General features: G+C 36.3%; 1 protein-coding gene across 1 annotated transcript in view; it reads right to left on the bottom strand.

Moving 5' to 3' along the window:
* Positions 1-15,865: 15,865 nt before the first annotated feature.
* Positions 15,866-22,271, bottom strand: part of CFAP54 (cilia and flagella associated protein 54) — a 252,306-nt gene continuing 245,900 nt past the window's right edge. The window contains exon 68 of the mRNA XM_019732067.2: positions 15,866-16,059. Within this exon, the coding sequence (XP_019587626.2) occupies positions 15,940-16,059 (120 nt within the window). The 3' untranslated portion in view covers positions 15,866-15,939. The remainder of the gene's footprint in view (positions 16,060-22,271) is intronic.

Raw genomic sequence — 22,271 nt, 5'->3', positions numbered from 1 at the left:
ATGTAATATATGCTTCCCAACTATTGCCAGAAGGATCTTCCTACAAAGCAAATATGATCATTTCACTCCTCTCCTAAACTTGCTTCAGGAGATGGCTCCCCACAGTTTTTAGAGTAAAGTTCTAACGCCTTTGTTTAGTACACACAGCCCTTCATCAGTGACCAAATATTTATTTTAAACACTGTCCCACGTGCTGTGGTAGATGCTATACTTGCAAAAAACAAAACAAAAGTCATAGTTTCTGCCTAAAAGAGCTACTAGATGGGCTTCTGTGCATATAGGTTTTAAGTTCTCTGGAGAAAGTTACCAAACAATAAAAACTTGATGAAAATTTACAACACAAATGCTGTGATTCAGGCTTTCTTCACCTTTTCTGATTCTAGGAAAAGAACAACATCAAATACATGATCCAAGAGACCCCAACCTGCATTATTTGTCTACTGCAAGCCCACTCTTACTTTTAGCCATTTTGTTTGAACTGTGATGAGGCTTTTCTAGAAAACATTAAAGGAGGCTTCAGCCACAGGAGCGTCTTTTTTGCATCTCCTATAGCTACTGATTGATATTAGCACTCAAGGAGCCTTGAACACCACAGCCCTGCACTCCTTACCTTGAGGAAGAGTGCATTGTCTCTGCATCCACATAAATTCACCTGTGGGTCACATAGCCATCCTGTGTTCTCTAAACACAAAATAAAAGATGCTCTATATTACTTGGTTTCTAATAACGTGCCACAGACTTTGATGCAATATTATGAGGTTACAGTATCTAATTGGTTCAGTGCATGCTTCCCGTCTACTCCTATAATAAAGGGTACATTAGGCTGCTTTATGTGTATGGTTTGACTTTGAATAAGAACAGGAGCTCTCATTTTAAAACTAGGAATTATATCAGAGGGAACAATCCTTCACCTGATGACCTAACGGGTTTTTTTCCTTCTAATTTTCATGAGTCTAGATGCATCTTTTGTAAGGAAAAAATGCTTTCTGGCTGTTAATTTGACAGCTGGAAATTTTTGTTCTGGTTCACCTGTACTTTCATCATGGATTTCAGCTTGTGAGGAGGGGGTCGTTGCCTCAGAGAAACTACTTTTGAAAGCTGGCTATTAAGGGTCTGAGGGTGACTCGTGACACAGGTAGGTACGCATTAAGCAGGTTGTTAAATAGGAAAAGAAAAAAGTGGTTTGATATATTTCCTTCCCCCTGTTGAAGTATTAACCCAAAAAGGGCTTCTTAGGTGCTAGTGTGATTCTATTTCTTTATCTGGGTACTGGTTACTAGGTGTATAAATTTGAATAAATTCATTGAGCTATATATGAAGGATTTTTGCAATTTCCTATGTGTATGATATACTTTAATGAGAAGTTTTCTTAAATACGCTGCAACATTCCCTTCCTACCTGGTGGATAGACATACATGCATACACACACACACACACACACACACACACACACGCATACCACTAGTCTGTGCTCTGTGCTTTCTCTATCAAAGCACTAGTAACACATTGTTATTGTGTTTTATTAGCAATCTTTCCTAATAGTGTAAGGTGTTCGTTCAGTAAAATTCACAGAAATCTTTAAAATGTGACCAAGAGAAGCATTCTAAATGGTCTAAAATTTGTGCAGTGTAAACGAAACACAATTTTAAATCTTTATGTTAAACTCAAAGTAACAGTGAAACTTAAATTATGCAATATCAGGTTAGCCCATTATTAGAGTAATTCCATCCTATCACCTTCCCTCCCCTCAGACTATGTGGGTTGGTTTCTGCCTCCAGCCAGCTCTGTGTAATTCCAACATTCTGGGGTTGGAATGTGGTTTACATTTTTATATCACCTTTGGTTCAGAATTCTTATGTCTGAATTAGTTCAGTTTGTAGATCATTTTTCATCGTGTACCTTAGACTTGGGCCAGATTTTCCTTGATTTCCCCACTGATGTCTGCCTCTTATAGAAGGGAGGAAGGAGCTTTATATCTCTCTGTTGCTTCTTACCTTTTTACCCTCAGGGATTTTCCTTCTCCCATTTCCTCTTCCCCTTTTTATTGGTCTCCACAAGGAATTAATTTCCCATTACCCTTTCCTGTAAAACAATTTAGACCACTGCCTCCTACTGGCTCAGGGCTTCCATTGACTTATTCTCAACGTACTCTGTAAATAACGGACCATTTTCTCCAAGGCTTCTAGCACTAAGCTCTACTACCAGTCTCAAAAATTACAAAGCTGAAGCCAGAGATCTGAGTCAGAGGTAAATGAAAAATACTGAGAAGCCACTCCTCCCCATCCCTTCCCCTAGTTACCTAGAAAGGTTGTGAGGGGGCACAGTCCCCTCTATCATGCTTGGGATGGGTGTCAGATAATTTCCAAGGGAGAAAGGAACAATATATTTCCCCACTAGATAAACTGTGCAGCTTCCCCCAATTTTGAAAGCACACGCTGTTAAAGTCAATTTTGGTTTTAAATAACACATTTTTGTCCTCTTTGTTTCACATCCATCATCTGAACTACACCAGGACACATGTAATAAAGAAATCTATGCTAATTATTCATCAGGACACATTTGTATTGTATTCTAATGTAACTCGCACTTGTGGATTTCAAAGAGCTTCCCCAGATTTAATTAATCCTTAGCTTTGCTAATGAAAAGCATTGCTTCCACCCAACGTGAGTTTGGGTTTTTAATCTGTTCCTTAAGGTCACTTCATTTGTCTTGAAACTATACATTTATAATTTAACATTTCAGATCTTTCACATTCCCTATTAAGCAATTATTTTGATTACTTCATTATCTTTCATTTTTTTTCCTAGACTACTTAGGTTGGTTTCTGCTTACTGCTAGCCAAGTGTAATTCGAACATTCTCTCTCACTCCCTTTATTAGCATGATTTGCATTAGCAAGGGATTCATTTTCATTCTGAAGACGGAAAACAATTTCATTATCTGATAAAAATTATCTTCTCGTATGCTATAAGAAGCAATTCTCCTCATTTATGGTCTCATTAGGCATTTCATCTACCCAATATATCTTCTCAATTTTTCCTCTTTCCGGAAGTAATCATTCCTGTGGTTCAACTAACAACGGTCTTGGGTTAGTGATTTTCATTTTTCCCTTCCTTCCCTGTTTTATTCTTTCTTTTCCTAATATAGTAGTTGCATCATCTCCTCTGTAAAACTTTTTAATTGCTTCTTTCCCTAAATATTTTGTTCAAGTTTTGTTCTAACACCCACACTGTTGTATCGTGAATTTTAAGTTTACATTTCTATTGTCTTTAATACAGTATGATCCTCTGTGCTGGGCCACAGTTTGTAGATCTTTACGTTTTCAGAGACTGGAACCATGTCTAGTGTATGGCAATGATTTTTTAAAAAATGCATATTAAAGTAATGACAAACTAAGTACATGTGCATATTCATTTTTACTTTGAAAATTTATACTTTCCAAATGCAGGAGCGAATGGAAAAGCCAAAGCAACTTGATAAGGAGATAGATCAGTTGCTCAAACTGAGGCCAACCTGGAGAGATATACAGATCTGAAAGTAACAGGAAGTAGTTAATCTCTTCCGGTGGGAGCTAAAGCTTGAGGCTACAAGAGGCCGGTTGAGTAAGAGTAAAAAATCAAAGTAGTATCTGCAGTATCTGGGTACATCACAAAGGACCAGATGTGGCAAGATCCACATCAGACCCAGAGCTTTCTCAGCCAGCAAGATATTGAATCATGACCATTTCTCCTCACTAAATATTCAAAAGCTAAAGACAGTGCTAAAAAAATTCCTCAGTCTGAAGTTGCATTCTTGATTTATTTCTCAGTTTTATTCATCCCTCAAAGAGAGGAAAAAAAGTAATCACAATACTTCCTTTTCATCATACGCATGTTAGAAAGATAAGGAATGCTGAAGCATCATCCTGTGGCATTAAGTTCAATTCCATGGCAAAGCCAAAGTGCCTGCTGCTTGGAGCTGGGGTTATTTTCAGGAAGTGGAATTTTGATTATGTTAAGTTGAAAATGGTATTAAACCTTTAAATGGAAATGTTAAACAGGCAAGTGGCTATAGGAGTTTGGAGATAGGGGAGCAGTCTGGGTCAGAGACAAAAATTTGAAAGATTTTAGCACATAAATGGTACTGATATGGTCATCTTGAGAGTGAGTGTGGTGAAGAGAAAAGGGAGCACATGGCAGGAAGAGATTTTTGCTTACAACTTTGGTTAGACAGTCTTCTAAGTCAGGGGTCAGCATTTCTGACCTGGAGGTCAAAACTGGCCCTCTCTGCCTGGTTTTGTTCAGTCCTTGAGGGAGTATGGTTTTACATTTTAAAATGATTAGGGAAAAAAATCCAAAGAAGAAAGAATATTTCACGACACATGAAAATTATACAAAATTCAATCGATAAAGTTTTACTGTAACACCGCCATGCTCATTTGTTTACAGATTGTCTATGGCTGCTTTTGCACCTCAACAACAGAGCTGACTAGTTGCAACAGAGACACAAAGCCTACAATATTGACTGTGTTGCTCTTTATAGATCCAGTACTCGGGGTGTTGTGTGAGCATGTGAGTCCCGGAACAGCTACTGCTATTACTACTATGAGGGGAAACCATTCTGAATGTGAGCTGTCACAGGGAAGGAGGCTGCTGAGATACGTGCTGAGGAATGGAACCCGAGCCCAGAAATGTTCATGAACCTCTCAGGTGAATCAAACCTGAAGCCCACTTTACCTCTACTTTTCAGTTACATGAGCGAATAAATTCCCTTTATTGGGTGATCCAGTCAGAGTAGATTTTCTATTAAACAAAAACAAGATTCTTAACCAATACAGTTATAAGATCCAGATGGAATCTCAGTCCTTTTTGCCCGTAATATACCCAAACTTGCTCAAATCTCCCATTTTATATCTATACTGCTCCAGAGCCATTCTCATGATTTCTACAAATTCCCAAACACTTCCTAGGTATAACAGGATACCACAGACTGGCTGGCTTAAACAACAAACATTTACTTCTCATAGTTCTCAAGGATGGGAAGTCCAAGATCAAGGTGCTGGCCAATTCAGTGTCTGGTGAGAGCCCTTCTTTCAGTTTGAACACAGTTGCTTTCCTGTTGTACCTTCATGGTGAAGAGAAAGAGGTAGCTTTTTGGTCTCTTATAAGGGCATTAATCCCATTGCGAGGACCCCAGCCTCATGACTTCATCTAAACCTAATTACATTCCAAAGGTCTTATCACATTGGGAGTTAAAGTATCAACGTACAAATTCTGGGGGACAATCAGTCCATAGCAATTACGTTCTCATGGCTCTTGCTTTGTGAATATCATGCCCATGACATATGCCATGTAATTTTCACCCATTCTCTCTCATCGTAAGTTTCCCAATGACTTTTCATTTTTTCATATGCTATCTGTATATCTTTGGTAAATGTTGATATGCTTTGCCTGCTTTTTAAAAATGAATGTTGACTATTTCCATTTTCATTAACAAATAAGGAGATAGTGAAACAATAAATAAAGAATTATGTTGGAACTTCAAAAAAAACAAACTCACACACACTTTATGAAATGCTCCATTTTACCTCTAGCAGTAACCCATGTCTTGAAATATACTTGGTATTAATATAGTCTCACCAGTTTTCTTATGTTCAGTGTTTGTATGGTATACATTGCTCCATCCTTTTCTTCTGTGGTGCTTAATTCGATGGTAAGTTCATCCAATGAATTTTTTTTTATCTCAGATATTATACTTTTTAGTTCTAGGCTTTCCATTTGGTTATTTTTTCTAGTTTCCATATCTTTCCTGATATTTCTTTTCATCCATTATATCAGTTTTTTTTTCAATAGATTCATTTACACGTGTATCATGGTTATTTTAATGTCTTCATCTGCTAATTATAACAACTGGGACTTTGGTAGATCCTTTTGACTGTTTTTCTCGATTGAGGACCACATTTTCCTGCTTCTTTGTATATATAGTAATTTTCCATTATATACTGTACATTGTGGGCAATATGTCATAGATGATAATATTATCTTTCTCCAAAGAGTGTTTGTTGAGTTTTGTTCTAATGGACTATTCAATTGCTGACAAATTGCCTTGATGTTGTGGAAGCTTGACAGAATGGGTTCTTGTTGTTTTGCCCTTAGGCTTCAGTTGTAGTCCTTTGTCCTGGCATCTTATTCCTAAAGGTGGTTCTCTTAGGGTTTCAATGAAAAGCACAAAATGTTTAGTAAGTCCCTTGTACTTGGCTGGACTTGAACTCCAAAATTTGTCTCTGGCACCAAGTATCTGCTGAAATCACTGCTCAGCTCATTTAACCTTCCAGCTGTTACGTTCACTGACATCCCCTCATCAGGTGCAAGTGCAGTTTGGTGGGCAGCCAACAATTCGAGGAGAATTAGTGCACAGATCTGGGGGTTCCTGGCTCTGTTTCTCTTTTTTTTTTTTTGGAATATTCTTCTTTAATTTCCTGCTACTCTGACCTCTGAACCCTCGTTCCAGTCAGTCAGCCTCTTCCTGAATGAGCTCTAAGGTACTTTACATGATGAGAAGTGCCTTCAGGACAAAGGCTGTGTAGATGTGGATCTCACCTGGTTTATTTCCCTGATTTCAAGGATCATGTCCCCTTCAGTTTCTGCATATTTTCAGCTATTCTCCCGGTGCTTATACAGTTATTTTACTTCTGATTTTTTAATTGCTCATTCTGTTTTTCAGTCCAAAGTTTAAAATTATGATTAGCAGATTACAGGTAGTTCAATAAAAGTTCACAGGAGTGAACTCCTCTTACAAAAAGCAAGCAAGCAAACAAACAACAAACAAAAACCCTCTAGTCCTTCCAGGCAAAACTGAACTTTCCTGAAAGGTGTATGCAATAATAGAAGATGTAATAATAGTAAGAGATAACTATATTGAGCGTCCAGCATCTGCTAGCCACTGTTCCAGGTACTTTACCTATCACCATTCACTGATGAGAAAACTGAAGCTTAAGAAATTTGCCCAAGTTCATATAGGTAGTAAGTAAGAAAACTAGGACTCCAACCCACATGGCCTGATGTCATTGCTGGCTCTCTTTACCACTAGACCATGATGTTATTTAAGTGCAGGCTGTTTCTTGATGGAGACACTTTAGAGGGGATTTAAGCTTGTAGTAGAGTACTGAAATGAATAACCTTTATCATCCTTTTAAACCTGTGAATTCATCATCCTATAAAAATCAGCCCAAAATATAATTTTTATGTTAGAAAAATTATTTTCCCTCAATCAAAAATCCAGAAAATGTACACATCAAAAATATTTTTATGTATACTCAACTCCTGCAAAATCGTTTCCCTTTACTTTAGAATTTGACTTACAGCATCTCAAGCAGAACTATATTGTATTTGTGGTTACCTGAATTGGTGCAGTGTTGGCTGTACACTGTGTTCATTTCGAATGCAGGGTCAAGATTGATAAGCCAACTTACTTCAAGTCATTCAAAGCATCAGCGTTGATAAACCAACTTACTTCAAGCAATTCCAAGGCATTAGCCTTTGAAGTTTTGAAAACAGTCATTTTTTCACACCACCCCAAAAACATTTGAAAAATATTTTAACCAGTGAAATTGTTCTAAGAAAAAAAGCCACATGCCAGTATTTTTCCTCAAAAAAATGAAACTGTTTTTAAGATCAATAGTAAAAATATCCCTTTCCTTGATATCTTTCCCCTGCTACATGACTCCCAAATTGTTTTAAACTCATTAATGAGCAATGGATATTATTTTGCAAAAATAAAATAAACGAAAACCCTTGAAAGAAAGTCTACAAACTACAAATCCCTTGAAAGTCTACATACGATCCCTGAAATGATCTATGAAATGGGCTGCTGTTGAAGACACAGTTCATTGAGAATATCCTCTCATAAAGACCCACGGGAAAAACTGCTTTCTGGAATTTGTACGAAGAATACCAGTATTTCTAAGTTTGTGATGTGTTTTTCCCTCACAACACTGTTGATCTTGTAATGCGTTGTATATACTTATCAATGCAAGGTGCAGAAAAGCATGCAGCCACATCAGCGGCTGACCCCTACGAAATGTAAAGGTTGTAATAGCATCTTTTTTGAAGGAATTAACTCCAGGATCCATCTTTCTTCCAGACCTTTATTTGTTTTCTTTGCCTCCTTTTTCTTATCTGGTTTTAATTAATCTTATCTTTGTTCTGAATGCATGCTTGTAAGCCACCTTAAATCCCTTTTTTGAGCAAGTCTGAACACAACTAACTAAAGGGTCTAGAATCAACTACCACAGTTTTAAAAATAAGGACCATTGAAATTGAGAGGCAAATGAAAACCTGAAAAAACATTTTACAACACATTTGAAAAGGGTTAATAGCTTTGAAAGTGAGGGATTTTGGAAATCAACAAGAAAAAGATAGGTACGAGTAAACCTCCAAGTAAAATACTGAGCAAAGGTCCTGAAGAAGCATGAAATAGAAAAAAATGCAATGGACCAATAACAAAAGTGAAAAACATTCAATCTCAGAGGTAGTCAAAAAAATGCAAATCAAAATTTAATGAGAAACTTCTGCACAAAATGGGAAAAGAAATTAATCTATTTCCTTGCAATCCATCTACCTTACTGCCTGACCTCAAGGAGGGGCACAGACATACCAATAAGCGTGTATAAAATAGAGTGGGCATGCCAGGAGCATGTATGTTACATGGAGGCATCAGGGAGAAGTGATAAAGACAGGTCCATGGTAGGCGAGATGCCTGCGCTGACCCTGGAATGAAGAGCTGGCATCATTAGATGTTCTTTTTTTGGAGGAAGGGACTGCCTAAGTGGCATTCCTCGTGTGCGAAGTCTCTGGCTTATAGTGGGCAGCTGACTAATTTTTTTTTTTAATAAAAAGAGTGACAAAGGACATTTTTGCCAGGAAGCAAAGGCACAGAGTAATGAATGAACTCTACCTAATGAACAAATGTACGCATGAATGAATGAGCTAAGTTTGACAGGGAAATACTAATATATTTATGAAAGAGAGATTAAATGACAGCCTCCAAAGGACAAAGTGAAGATTTGATTTATTTTTTTCCCTCGTATGGATCACTACCATACATTTATTACTAGGAAGAACTCTGGACACTTCTTGGGATAAATGACATCGTCATTTTTCATTTTTTAAAATTGCCTTGGGTGAACCAAATCACAAGGTCTAAAGACTCCCAACTCAGGCATTTTCCCAGCCAATAGGCTCTGGAAAGGTCCATCTGTGCTACACCTTAGGGAATGTGAATAGTTTCTTCAAATCTCAATATTTTTCAGTCTGAAGACTGTTTTTCCTCCCCGTCTATTAGGGAAGATAAGTAGATATGCTATAGGAAATATACTTAAATGTCAATCTTGGTTGTTTCACAGTGGTATACTCCTGGCTAACTTTTATTTTCTACTTTATGCCTTTCAATATTTTGCAAATTTTCTGCATTAGTCTTGAATTGCTTTTATAATGACGAGAAAAGAGATCAGTTCAAAAACTTCTTTTGACTTTTGTAGGGCAGAATTAAGTTATGAAAGTTGTGAAACTACTTAGAAATCTCCAAATTACTTAGAAATCTACTAAGCTTTCACATTGTGGAAAATTTAAAGGGAAGGTTCAGGGTGATTTGTACTTGGGCAGAATGTGGTTATAGACCTGTTCCATTCTAAGCTATTAAATACAAAACATATAAATGTTATCTTAAATATCAAACAGGACCAAAGGCAATTTAATAGCAATTAATTCTGTGTTATCTCTAAAGCTCCAGTTGAAAATGTCCTTGTTGCAATGAAATTCCTATGCCTCTTAACCCAGTATTTTAACTAATGAATTTAATTATGAAGAAACTGCTGTCACTAACGCCTTCTTCTTAATCATGCCTGTTTTTATGACAAAAAAAAAAATAGTATGTTGCCATGGAAATTTTAGTGTCAATGTTGCAAGCTCCACTGAAGTGTAAAGCAAAAATAGAAAATGTGTTTTGGCAAAGAGAAACTTCTTAATGTATTTTTTAAAAACATTTAAATTATGGATGGTAGGTGGATTTTTACAAGTGAACCTCATTTCACATAACAAGCAGTCATGTAAAAAGTTCTGCCTATATCTAATTTCAGAAAATCAAATAATTTAAATTATAACTAGGGAACTTACAATTGATAGGAATCATACAGGGAATCTGCCTCAATTTAATTAAACATTTATTGAGGCTCTCCTATCTTATATTAAAAATTAATATTTTCATAGATTGAGTTTTCTAAAATTGGGTACATGTATAGTTTGACATTAATTTCAAAATGATTTTTAGTTGTCATTAAAACCCCAAATAATGAACCAGATGTGATCTACTCAGTTACAGTTATATAATGAGACCAGAGTCACAGCTCACATTTAACGGTGATTTCCTGATAGGTGAGCTCATAGCCATAGGAAGCATGATGGCCAACAAGATGAGGAAGGTAAATGGTATGTTTGTTTTTCATTTACGAAATATGTCATGTGTGTAAAAAAAGAGACCAGTATAACAAACCCCAAGCTTAAAAAAGAAAATTTTACAAAGACAAATGGAATCTATTCAGCATTTTTCCTAGACCACATTCCCCTTCCTTCATCCAGTGGGTGACCACAACCTGGTTTGGGTGTTGACCATTAACCTGTGTTAACAAGATGTTTTTAACACATACTTATACATCCACCAATATTTATGTTATTTTACCTGTTTTTAAAATTTTATATAAATGGTATCATCCTATATGTACCCTTCTGCAACACTTCATTTTTTTTCTTTTGTTCAATCTGCTTTTGAAGTGTATCCAGATTGTCTCTGATACATGATAAATGATAATTAATTCATTTATAACTGCTCTTTAGTAGTCTGTTATTCATTCATTTGTAACTTCTGTATAATATTCTACTGTATGATCACACCATTCTATATTTATCCATTCTCCACCTGAGGCATGTTTAGTAGATTTCCATTATTTTTTGCTATTATAATCAATGCATCAGTGAACATTTTTTCCCAAGTTTCCTTGGGCACGTGGGTAGCAGCTTCTTTGGGGATATACTACAAGCATTTCAAATGTGAGAAAATGAGAAAGAGTGGTTAAACAGTGGCCTTCCGGGTCCATTGTTTTCTCCCCTAATCTAAGTTAGGGGCTTGTCCAATCCTATGCACACATAGATAAATAAGTTAAAAATAACACTTTATTTTTATGGATTGAAGATGTCTGTGACAACATTATGTATATTTCATCTAAGTCTCCAGATGTGGACACCCAGTAGATTCCAAGATACATTAGCAAACAACAATGTACCCAATCTCAAGCTAAATGAGACCCAAAAGGATGTGGGGCAGGCTCACACACTTGTGACAACCTTCAGCTGAAGATGTAAGACTGTGCTGTGAAAATATACCTACAAAACTATATGCCAAAGGGCACTGGTAAGAGCCAAATGAGCAGGCATCAGAAAGTGCTTTAGGAGTTCTGGGAGCCCTAGCCTGTCATTTGAACTAGGATGGAGACATTTATATATGGTTTTCTGGACAGGGAAGGAAGAGCAATGCAGACCAGAAGCAGAAACCAAGTTTCCAGGACACCCAGAGATGTACCATTTTTTTCCCTACAATTCAATGAAGAAGAACAGGTAACTGGGGTGGGAAATGTGTAAAATGTCTGTACCAGAAGTGAACTGAGACCACTGCATTTAAGCCTCTGAATTGCCTGCAGGTGGTCAATTTCTAAAGCAATCTCTTGAAGATTGATGCAGAGAAAGATAAGGGAAGCACTGGGGTTTTGTTAACCCATCACTTAGCTGCTGCGCTGGCTCCTACTCCCTGGCTCTCCACTTCCCTCCCCTCTCTTTCTGCTTTCCTTCTTCCCTTTTCAGTTTGCCTCCTGTCATTCTGTGTTATAATTAAAACAAATAGAAAACTTTGCAGGTGTCTGCTATAAAGCATTTGCAGACACTGTACCTTGCATGGAAAAAAAAAAAAAGCAGCTGGAAATTGTGTAATTTCGTCTTTAGGAAAAAACCTGAAAGACATTTCTGGAAATAAACACATCTTTCATTCTGGTAGATTTAGAATTTTCTTTTTGTTTGTTCTTCAGCTCAGTTTCTCACCATTTCCTCGCTGCCTTGCACAGAAAGTTTCAGCTCTAACTAGTGAGTGTTCCTATTTTAGAAGAGATGGGAGATTTTTGGAATGATGGCTTAAAATGGGAAACTGTGACTGCAGGGTCTGGTGCAGTTTTACGAGTAGATAGCATTTTTCTCAGTCCAAACAACATCTAAGAATAACAGAATTTGTAAGTTACTAAAGGGGAGAGAAGGTAAAAATGTGCTGAAACACTATCTGTAATAGTTGAAAGGGACTTTCATTTCCCCAGAGAAAAACAATATACTGGTACAGATAACATTGGGGACACTCTCATGCTTTCTTGGGACATCCATTCAGTTCTACCGGTCATTTAAAAAAAAAAAAAAAATACCTGCTCCTATGGCAGACCATGTTGTTCCCATTTTAGCTTGAGGCTCAGCTATGTCTTCCTCTCCCTCGACTTTCAAATTTCTCAGAGCCGTGGAGAGGGCATGAGGGCTGTGGAAGCCAGTTGAGCAATGAAGAGCTCAGATTCTCCAGTCAGACTGAGCTGAAATTTAAATCCTATCTCTACCTCTGACTGTGATCACCAGGTAAATTACCTAACCAGCCTTATGCTTGATTCCTCATATGTAACATGGGGTCAGCCATCCTACGTCCATCATGGCTGTAATGCTTGTGAGGATAGAAGGTACAATGCCTAGCATGGTAAATGCTCCAGAAAGGGTAGATAATAATGGTAGTGGTAGGGATGGTGGAGGCGATACCTTTGCTTCTCTTCCTTTTAGAGCCCCAAAGTGTCATCTTGCCTGGGTCACATCCATCCATCCATCCATCCATCCATCCATCCATCCATCCATCCATTCACTCATTTGACAAACATTATAGACTTCTATTATCTGCCAGGCATTGTTTTAGGGTTCTATGAAACACTACATGCCTTTATATCCTAATATTTAAAATAAAGAAAAATAAATAGCAATGAGCAACAAGTAAAAACTTAATAGTGACGAAGAATGAAAGACATGGATATACATCTTCAGGAAATTAACATCAGGTTGCAGGATGTGACCTTGGTTATTAGTTATGCTATATTCCTACACCTTTATTAAATGTGAACTGCCTTTGGCTGTGCCTTTTTGCCCTGTTTGCTAAACTTGGTGTCGTGCAGGGTGACAGGCAGGGTCTCTAGTCCCACTCCCCACATAAGATCGCAGGACATGGTGAGGCAAAAAAGGAACACCCACGGAGTCATAGGTAGGGGAGTCATACCACTATATTCTCGCTGGCGGCTGGGTTGGAGAAACAGGAAACAGGAGCCACACTGTTCGCAATCCTCACTGCGCTGCTTGCAGACTCAGCCACCACCTTCTTGCTAGCCCCCCATTTTCTGCTAGGGTAGCCACGGCAGCTATATTAGTGGCCAATGGCTCACTGGTTACAGCTGACGGCCAACTAGCCACAGCTGATGGCCATCCAATCACAGTTGATAGCCATTTACTACCTGAGTGAGCACCTTTCTATGTGAGGCCGAGAGCCTGGAAACTGCTTTCTGGGGCTCTGTCCCCACCCTTGGCATAATAAATTAAACTTCCCCTAGGAGAAACACTTTATCCCAGCAAGAAATTTATAAATTGCAGCCCCTGGCCAAAGATGTGGAAACCTTCATCACATTACAGCCAACACCCAAACTGTATTTCATAAGAGGAGACAGTCTTCAGACTTTTTGCTTTTTTTTAATTCGGTGGAAAATATTTTGTTCCTTTCTCTTTCATTTTCACTAAAACATAGTTTCCTACTGGTCTTCTTGCCTTTGTTTCCTCCCTTGCCATTGTACACTGCATACTTATCATCCCTGAGAGCCAGGTCATCATTCATTTCATTCAGTCATTCATTCCCTATTACTCACTCAATATTTATTGAATGTCTACTAGTGCCTGGAATTTGCCACTCTTCTCCTTAATCACCAGTAATTGTACCCTATCATACATTGAATGAGGCCCATAGTCTTCGCTCTAGTTTCACCCTTAGAGTTTACTTTATTTTCTATTACTGTGTTTCCCCGAAAATAAGACCTAGCCGGATAATCAGCTCTAATGTGTCTTTTGAAACAAAAATTAACATAAGACCTGGTCTTATTTTACTATAAGACCAAGTCTATAATATAATATAATATAATATAATATAATATAATATAATATAATAATATAATATAACATAATTTAATATAATACCCAGTCTTATTTTACTATAAGACCCAGTCTAATATAACATAATACCGGGTCTTATATTAATTTTTGCTCCAAAAAACACATTAGAGCTGATTGTCCAGCTATGTCTTATTTCCGCAGAAACCAGCTATGACTGTCCACCCCAGATAGGTAGTAGCAAAGTCCTTTGCACATACATCATATCCATTTTCATTTTTATGCCTCTGTTCTTTTACGGCATCCTGCCTACCAGCAAATTTTCAACCATCAAAATACTTATCATTAAAAGTCTTGCTCAAGACTCATTTCCTTTATGTAGCATTCTAGGACAATTCTAGCCTGGCTGTTCCCATACTTTGAAACTTTCATGCTAAACAAAATGGGTCAGAAATGCATGATCCTCTTCCAATTTGGCAGGCAATGATAACTCTTAGCACGATGACTATCACTACCTCAGGTATTGTGTTAAGTACCTTCTTACATCATCTCACTTAATTTAATCCACACAGGCATCGTATTAATATTCCTATTTTACTGGTGAGGAAACGAAGACCTAGGCAACTTGTTACTTTCCCAAAGTAGAACTGGTAAGTGGTGAAGTTACTATTCAAATTCAGATCTATAAAATGTCATAGCTCATGCTCTAAAATTTTATGCAGTGTTGCCTCTTGGAAATGTAAAACATGAAAGGTCTAATTTGCTATAGATTTCTTCCCAAATCCCGTAGATAAACTTCCAAAGATGAACTTATCACGTGTTGAGATTTCATCCAGAGTTTCTCTTTCTTGACACTACGTACATTTTGGGCCAAATAATCCTTGGTTGTGGGGAGCTCTCTTGGGAATTGTAGGATATTTTATAGCATCCCTGTCTTCTACCTATTAGACGACTAGTTATATTAATAAAAACATCTTTGGAGAGGCAGCCGGATGGCTCAGTTGGTTAGAGCGCAAGCTCTGAGCAACAGGGTTTCCGGTTCGATTCCCACATGGGCCAGTGGGCTGTGCCCTCCACAACTGGATTGAAGACAACAAGCTGGCGCTGAGCTTCTGGAGGGGCAGCTGGATGGCTCAGTTGGCTAGCGTGTGAGCTCTCAACAAGGTTGGCAGTTCAATTCCCTCATGGAATGGTGGGCTGTGCCCCCTGCAACTAAGATTGAAGACAGCAACTGGACTGGAGCTGGGCTGTGCCCTCCACAGCTAGATTGAGGCACAATGACTTGGAGCTGATGGGCCCTGGAGAGCGTGCTGTCCCCCAATATTCCCCAATTAAAAAAAAAAAAAAATGTCTTCGGAGATTGCCAAATGTGACTCTAGAGGCAAAATTCCCTCCAGTTGAGAACCACTGGTTAATTCAATCTTGCTGTATGGACACATCTAAAGACAATCTAAACATAAACTATATAAACATGGGAATAGTTACACTGTGCATGAACATATTTCCTATGAATAGTTCTGTAAGATAGTCTTAATAAGCAACAGTACTGTCATTTAATTCAAATACAATTTAAAACATTACTAAAAACTATAATTTTTAAAGAAACTTTGTGTAGGAAAACAATTTTATTTTGTTTGTTGTAAGATGACAGTTCTTATTTCAAACCAAGAAAAACATTAAGATGTATAGGATGTTTAGGGAATAATCGACACAATCCAGTTGAAAAGGCTTCCTCCTGATACGATGCAACCATGAGCAAGATCAAACAGCTTCTCAAGATTGAATAGAGATGGCAGTGAGATATCAAATGGGACCTGATGAAAAAAGCATAATTGTGTTCATGAAATACATTGTGTCAAACTGTTGACTGAAGTAATGTTCTCAAAACACACAAATACCAATTCCATATAATTTTGTGCAAGATATGTAATTCTTGCCTAAGTTAAGACACAAAGTTTTTTATCCCTACACTGCTGAAATGTCACATATATCATTTTATATCCTATTAAGATTCGTATGTATGAGTCTATAAAAATGAGCCTATAAAACAGCAGATACTTCTAGAAATATGGATTATTTGTATTTACATAATCATTGTGCATGATTCTAAATGTGGGATTTTTGGCTCTGTTCCTAATGAAATGTTTTCCTCCATAACATACTGCCAGTTGACAAATCTCCCTCTCTCGTTTTGAGTTGAAGTCTGGCCACAAGCAAATTATGTTAGGAGCTTAATCTCTCTGAAAGAGGTACTGTGTTACCATGCTGAGCACTAGTGCAGCCAAAATCATCTGAGCAATCTGAAAAATAGGAAATAAGACTGCTTTTGTGATCATAGCACTGGTTATTTAATTGGGAGAAGGACAGGAAGGAGAGAACAAACATGAAGGAAAGGAAACAAACGTCTACTGTGGAACCCACCTCATGCACATTTCTGTGTTTCCCCGAAAATAAGACCTAGCCAGACAATCAGCTTTAACGCATCTTTTGGAACAAAAATCAATATAAGACCTGATATTATATATTATATTATATTACATTACATTATATTATATTACATTATAAAGACCTGGTCTTATATTATTGTAAAACAAGACTGGGTCTTATATTAATTTTTGTTCCAAAAGACACATTAGAGCTGATTGTCCGGCTAGGTCTTATTTTTGGGGAAACACGGTAGCTACTTGTGAAGGTAAATGAGCCAATGTCACGTAGAATGACCAGCATAAATTAAATCCTTGTGGGCCTGAATTATTAATTTCTTGTCTTATTAATTTCTTGTCTACTTATTAAATGAAACTTTTAGTCTCAAGAAAACAGTGAACCTAAAGATGGAGACTTGTTTTTATTTTTTTATTTTTACGTTATTGGATTAAAAAATGATAAAAGTATTTCAGTGTTTTTTTATAACTTCAAATAATAAAGAGGTGAATACATAAAAAATTAGTAATATCCCCTTTCTCACTTCCTGGAGTAATTAGTGGTACCCGTTTGAGGAGCTGTCTTCCAAAACTTTTAAATCCTCATACAGAAAAATATTCATGTGTGTTTTTTCTTTTCCTTTTCTGTTTTTCCTTTCTTTTTTTGAAAGAGTATAACTAGATTTCCATTATGTGCTTTTTCAGTTACCAATATGTAAGAGAAATCCCTCCTTAGTCAGTTCAGGGAGGCAGAATGACCAGTTAAGAGCATGCATTCTGGAATACGACACTCTGGTTCAAATTCAGACCTCACCACATACCAGCTATGTGAGTGAAGCTGAGTAAGATATTTGATCTGCTTGAACTTTAATTGCCTTTTCCATAAAATGGAAATAATAATAATTCCTATATAGTATTGTTACAAGGATGGGATGAGTTTATACACATATCATAGAATTGACTCTTGAACGATGTGGGAATTAGAGATAACTACTCCCCATGCAGTAGAAAATCCGCATATAACTTGTGACTCCCCTAAAATTTAACTACTAATAACCTACTATTGACTAGAAGCCTTACCAATAACATAAAAAGTTGATCAATTTTTTAATCAACATATAATATAAAAGTATGTTATATGCATTATATACATTATATGCATTATATTATTACAATAAAGTAAGAGAGAAAAAGCTATTAAGAAAATCATAAAGAAAAGAAAATACATTTACAGTACTGTACGGATTCGCACAGTTCAAACCTGTGTAGTTCAAGCGTCAACTGTACCTGGGACAGTGCTTAGCATAAACACCCAATCAAGGCTATGTATTATTATCATTAAATAAACACATTATTTTTAATGGCTACATAACAATGTGGGATTGAAGTATCCTAATTTATTCAGTCATTTGCCATGGAGGTTGTTTCTAGTTTTTGTACATGTTTATCTATTTACATATATCCTGGGTACAGGTGCTTTTATTTATGTATTACTGATTCCCCAAGGTGGCTGGTTTAGTCAAAGGGTGTTTACATTTTACTTTTTAACATTTCTTTCCAGATTACTTTCCAAATAAGTTGTGACAACACTTCAATGAGAAATATATGAGGGTTTTTCCATGCCTCAGGTGGCATATTTTTATGGAATGTAATAAACATTTTGGGGGACATTTAATGACTATTTTATTCAGAAAAGAATAATGGGAAACATTTTGGAGAGCTAATATTAACTGGTTTATGAATACATTGGAAATATATGTGATTACCATGATTATTTTGGTTATATCTCCTTGCTTTTTAACCACACTAAATATTCAGTCTATTATGTTTTGATGAAATATCTCACATCCAATAATATTCTTTAGTAGATGATTTTCAAAGAAGTATACAAAGAAGTAATAATTGACATTAAAATATCTGTGTTTTCTTTTGTGCTATATATCTGTTATTATGGAATTCTTCTTATGTTAAAGATAAGAATGGTTAAAAAAAAAAGCAAAGTGGCCAAGTAAGTTTTAGATACCATTAGAAGAGAAGTATCTTTGACATAATTTATATATTAGATACCAATAGACCACTTTGGCCTCTGACCCTGACAATGAAGTTGCAGAAACGAGTGACCATTTGTCAAAGGACGAAGCTCAATTGCTGAATTTATTTATGGAGGCCGCACGTAAAAGCTTCAGGTCAGGAAGATAAAATAAAAACAGTTGTCATTCAGGAGTTATTAACTCTTGTTCATTTTCTGGAGAACACAAATTACCCTAAAATATCAAAACTTACCTTTATGTTACCTCTCCCTTTCTAGACACCCAAGCTCTTCTGTGGACAAGTCAAATGCTTTTAATTTCAGCTAATTTTATCATGCTATAACACAGTAGTCTGTATTTTGCTATTGCTGTACACAAGTCTTTAACTAAACTTTTGATTGAAATATAACATACAGACAGAAAAAAGAGAAATCTCAAGTGTACAACTTGACAGTGTCTTTTCAAAATGAACACATCCTCACAACCATCACTCAAACCAAGAAAAAGAACACCATTAGCATCCACAAAGTCCCCTGGTGCTCCCTCCTAGTCACCGATCCTGCCCTCCTCCCACCAAAGCAACCACTGTTCTGGTTTCTATGCTTTTGTGCCAATATTTTAGTTTTACTTGGGGTGTGTGTGTGTGTGTGTGTGTGTGTGTGTGTTTTACTGTATTCCTTAACTGTATTTAAGTAGGATCATAAAATATGTACTCTTTAGAAGAGTACATAGTTTTTTTAGGTATATACATAAAAGTGGAACTTTTTTTAGGTATATACATTGATTATACATATATTTATCTTTAAGCTTATTCTACCAAAAAATTTTCTAAAATGATTGGCCAATTAATAGCCCTGCCAGCAAGATGTAAGGATGTCAGTTATTCTATATCTTCATACACTTTGGTCATTTTACTTTTTAATTTGAGCCATACTGTTGTATGTTTTGAAATATTCCTTCATGTTTCTCATGTCATGTCCCCGACACCTAATAATATTGAACGTGTTTATTAGTCTCTTTTTTGAAGTGCACATCTTTCGTCCAATTAATATTAAGCTGTCTTTTTCTTACTGATATACACAGGATTCCTAATACATTCTAGAAACCAGCCCTTTGTTGGGTATATGTAAATATTTTCTTCCACTCTGTGGTTTGCCACTTCACCCTCTTTAATAGTGTCTTAAAACATAGTCTAATTTATCTGTCTCTCACCTTATGATTGGCATTTTTTCATAGGTCCTATTATGAAAGCTCTGCCATTACCAGGGTCGTGAAGATAATCTCCTATAATTTCTTCTACAAGCTTTATTGTTTATCTTTCACATTTAGCTCTACAGTCAATTTGGAATAGACTTTGTATATATTGTGAGGTAGGGATCAAAGTGTATAGATGTCCAATTGGCCCTGGGCCAATTCTTTCCTCACTGTTCTGAAGAGTCACCTTTAACATAGACCATGGAACTGCATGTGTGTAGATCTCTTTCTGGACTCTCTTTTCTGTTCCATTGGTTTACACCTATACTTACTCCAATCTGACACTGTTATTCTAGCTCTTTAATAGACTTGAAAACTAGTAGCTTTCTTCTTTTTCTAGATGGTCTTGGCTCGTCTGGGTCCTGTGCATTTCCTTGTAAATTTTCTTATACTATTGTAAACAATAGCTTTTAAAATTTTTCATTTCTAATTGCTTTTTCTGCTATATAAAAACAAAATTTATATTTACATTGATATTGTATATAGCAACTTTTCTAAATTCACTTATTCATTCTAGGAGTTTATTTGAAGGCTATTTTGAATTTTTTATACTTGTGAATAATGAGAATTTATCCCTTGGCTTTCCCACAGTCATACCTTTTTATTTTTCTTCCTTTATTTAACTAAGAATCCCCATACAATGTTAATTAGAAGTGATAATAGGGTGTCATTCATTAATTACCTGACTTTTCAATTCAGGGAAAAAGAGAAGGTTTATTTAATGAACGGTAAATGTAAAATTGTCTACTACTAAAACTCGTCCTTTTATTCACTTACATCCTCCATTATTTTTGTGAATTTATTCCTAGGCATTTTATAGTTTTGTTATTGTTGTGAATGGAATTTAAAAGTTTCCATTTTAAATGACTCTTCTTAGTAGAGAGTTATTGATTTTTATATCAGCCACTTTATCAGATTCTCTTAATTTAATCATTTTTGAAACTCTTTTGTTGTGGTTATACAACTATATAATTTACAAATAAATATAATTTTGTTCATTATTTCTTTTTTTTCCTGTTAATTCTTGTTCATTATTTCTTAATATTTATGTACTGATTTTATTCTCTTGCCTTATTGCAGTAGCTAAATAAATGTCAAAGTAACATTAATTCACAGAAGTGCTATTGAGCCTTATTATTCCTAAAACTTCTACTTAAATTAGGAATAGAAGAGAACCACCTAAACAAGCTCCAGTTAATGTATGACACACATTTTACTAAACAGTAAAATAAAAAAGTCACTATCATCAAAATCATGAAGTCCAGCTTTAAAAAATATTGAGTTAGATGAACGTGCTAAGTTGACTTCACAGCCAAAGTATATCAATGCCACAAATATTGAGAGAATCTGAATGTGCTTTAGGAAATCAATGTCATACCTTCTTCTCAGAGAATTGAAGATTTAAAAAAAAAATTTACAAGATTTCAAGTAAAATGATGAGTTAACAGGTCAAGTATTTCTACATGTTTCTTGATCTGTATCTATTCTATCTTGATTTACCCGGACATTTAAGTGAGCCCACATAATTCTTTACAATATGAACACAACTATGAGGCTCAGAGACTTCAAGTGACTTGCCCAGGTCCCTGAGCTAGTTAGGGTGAGAACCAGGATTCACACCCAGGCAGACTGGTTCCTCAGAACATATTGCTCACCATTGTGCTGTATTGTTTCTTCTACTGCCCACAATCCTCTGAACTGCCTCCTGCCATGTCTGTCAATCATGACATGGCCCTGCTCCATGCAGCCTCTCCTCCCACACCCACCTGACTTTACTCAGTCTCCTCCTCCCATGGGCTTGGTGGTAATCTGGACAGTTTTCTAGCTCCAGCTTTTGGAAATTGTATGGAATATTCTAGGTCTTCTTCCATAGGGAATTTCTCAAGTAAAGTTAAGCTCAAGTGAAATCATTAAATTCCCTTCTTTGTCATTCCATAGAGATAAGATTGACAATCATATAATTACTGAGAAGTCCTCTATGTTTTGTAAATAACTTTAAGTCCAAATTGTCCCAGATAAGGTACCAGAAAATCCTTGTTCCTCTTCCTTTGTAGAGAGAAAGGAAGAAAAAGCTTGGCAGTAGATTGCAAATTAGTTCAAGTAGGTTATGCGTTAAGGAGCAATATTAAAGAAAAGGTGATGATTTTGCCTGCCTACAGAGGATAAAAGTCTGAAATAGTACAAGGAAGGGAAAGAAAGTTAATCAAGTTGGAGCACACTGAAAGGGTTCATTAAAATCTGCTCTGGACTTGAACTTGTTTGAGGGAGTTTTGAAAGGCATTGGAGAGTTAAAGGTTATTTGCCAGTGCTATACTGTATTTT

The sequence above is a fragment of the Rhinolophus sinicus genome, linkage group LG02 (genome assembly GCF_036562045.2).
Source record: "Rhinolophus sinicus isolate RSC01 linkage group LG02, ASM3656204v1, whole genome shotgun sequence".
Classification (NCBI taxonomy): Eukaryota; Metazoa; Chordata; class Mammalia; order Chiroptera; family Rhinolophidae; genus Rhinolophus; species Rhinolophus sinicus.
Note: the sequence above shows the minus strand (reverse complement) of the source record. Positions and strands in the feature narration are given on the sequence as shown.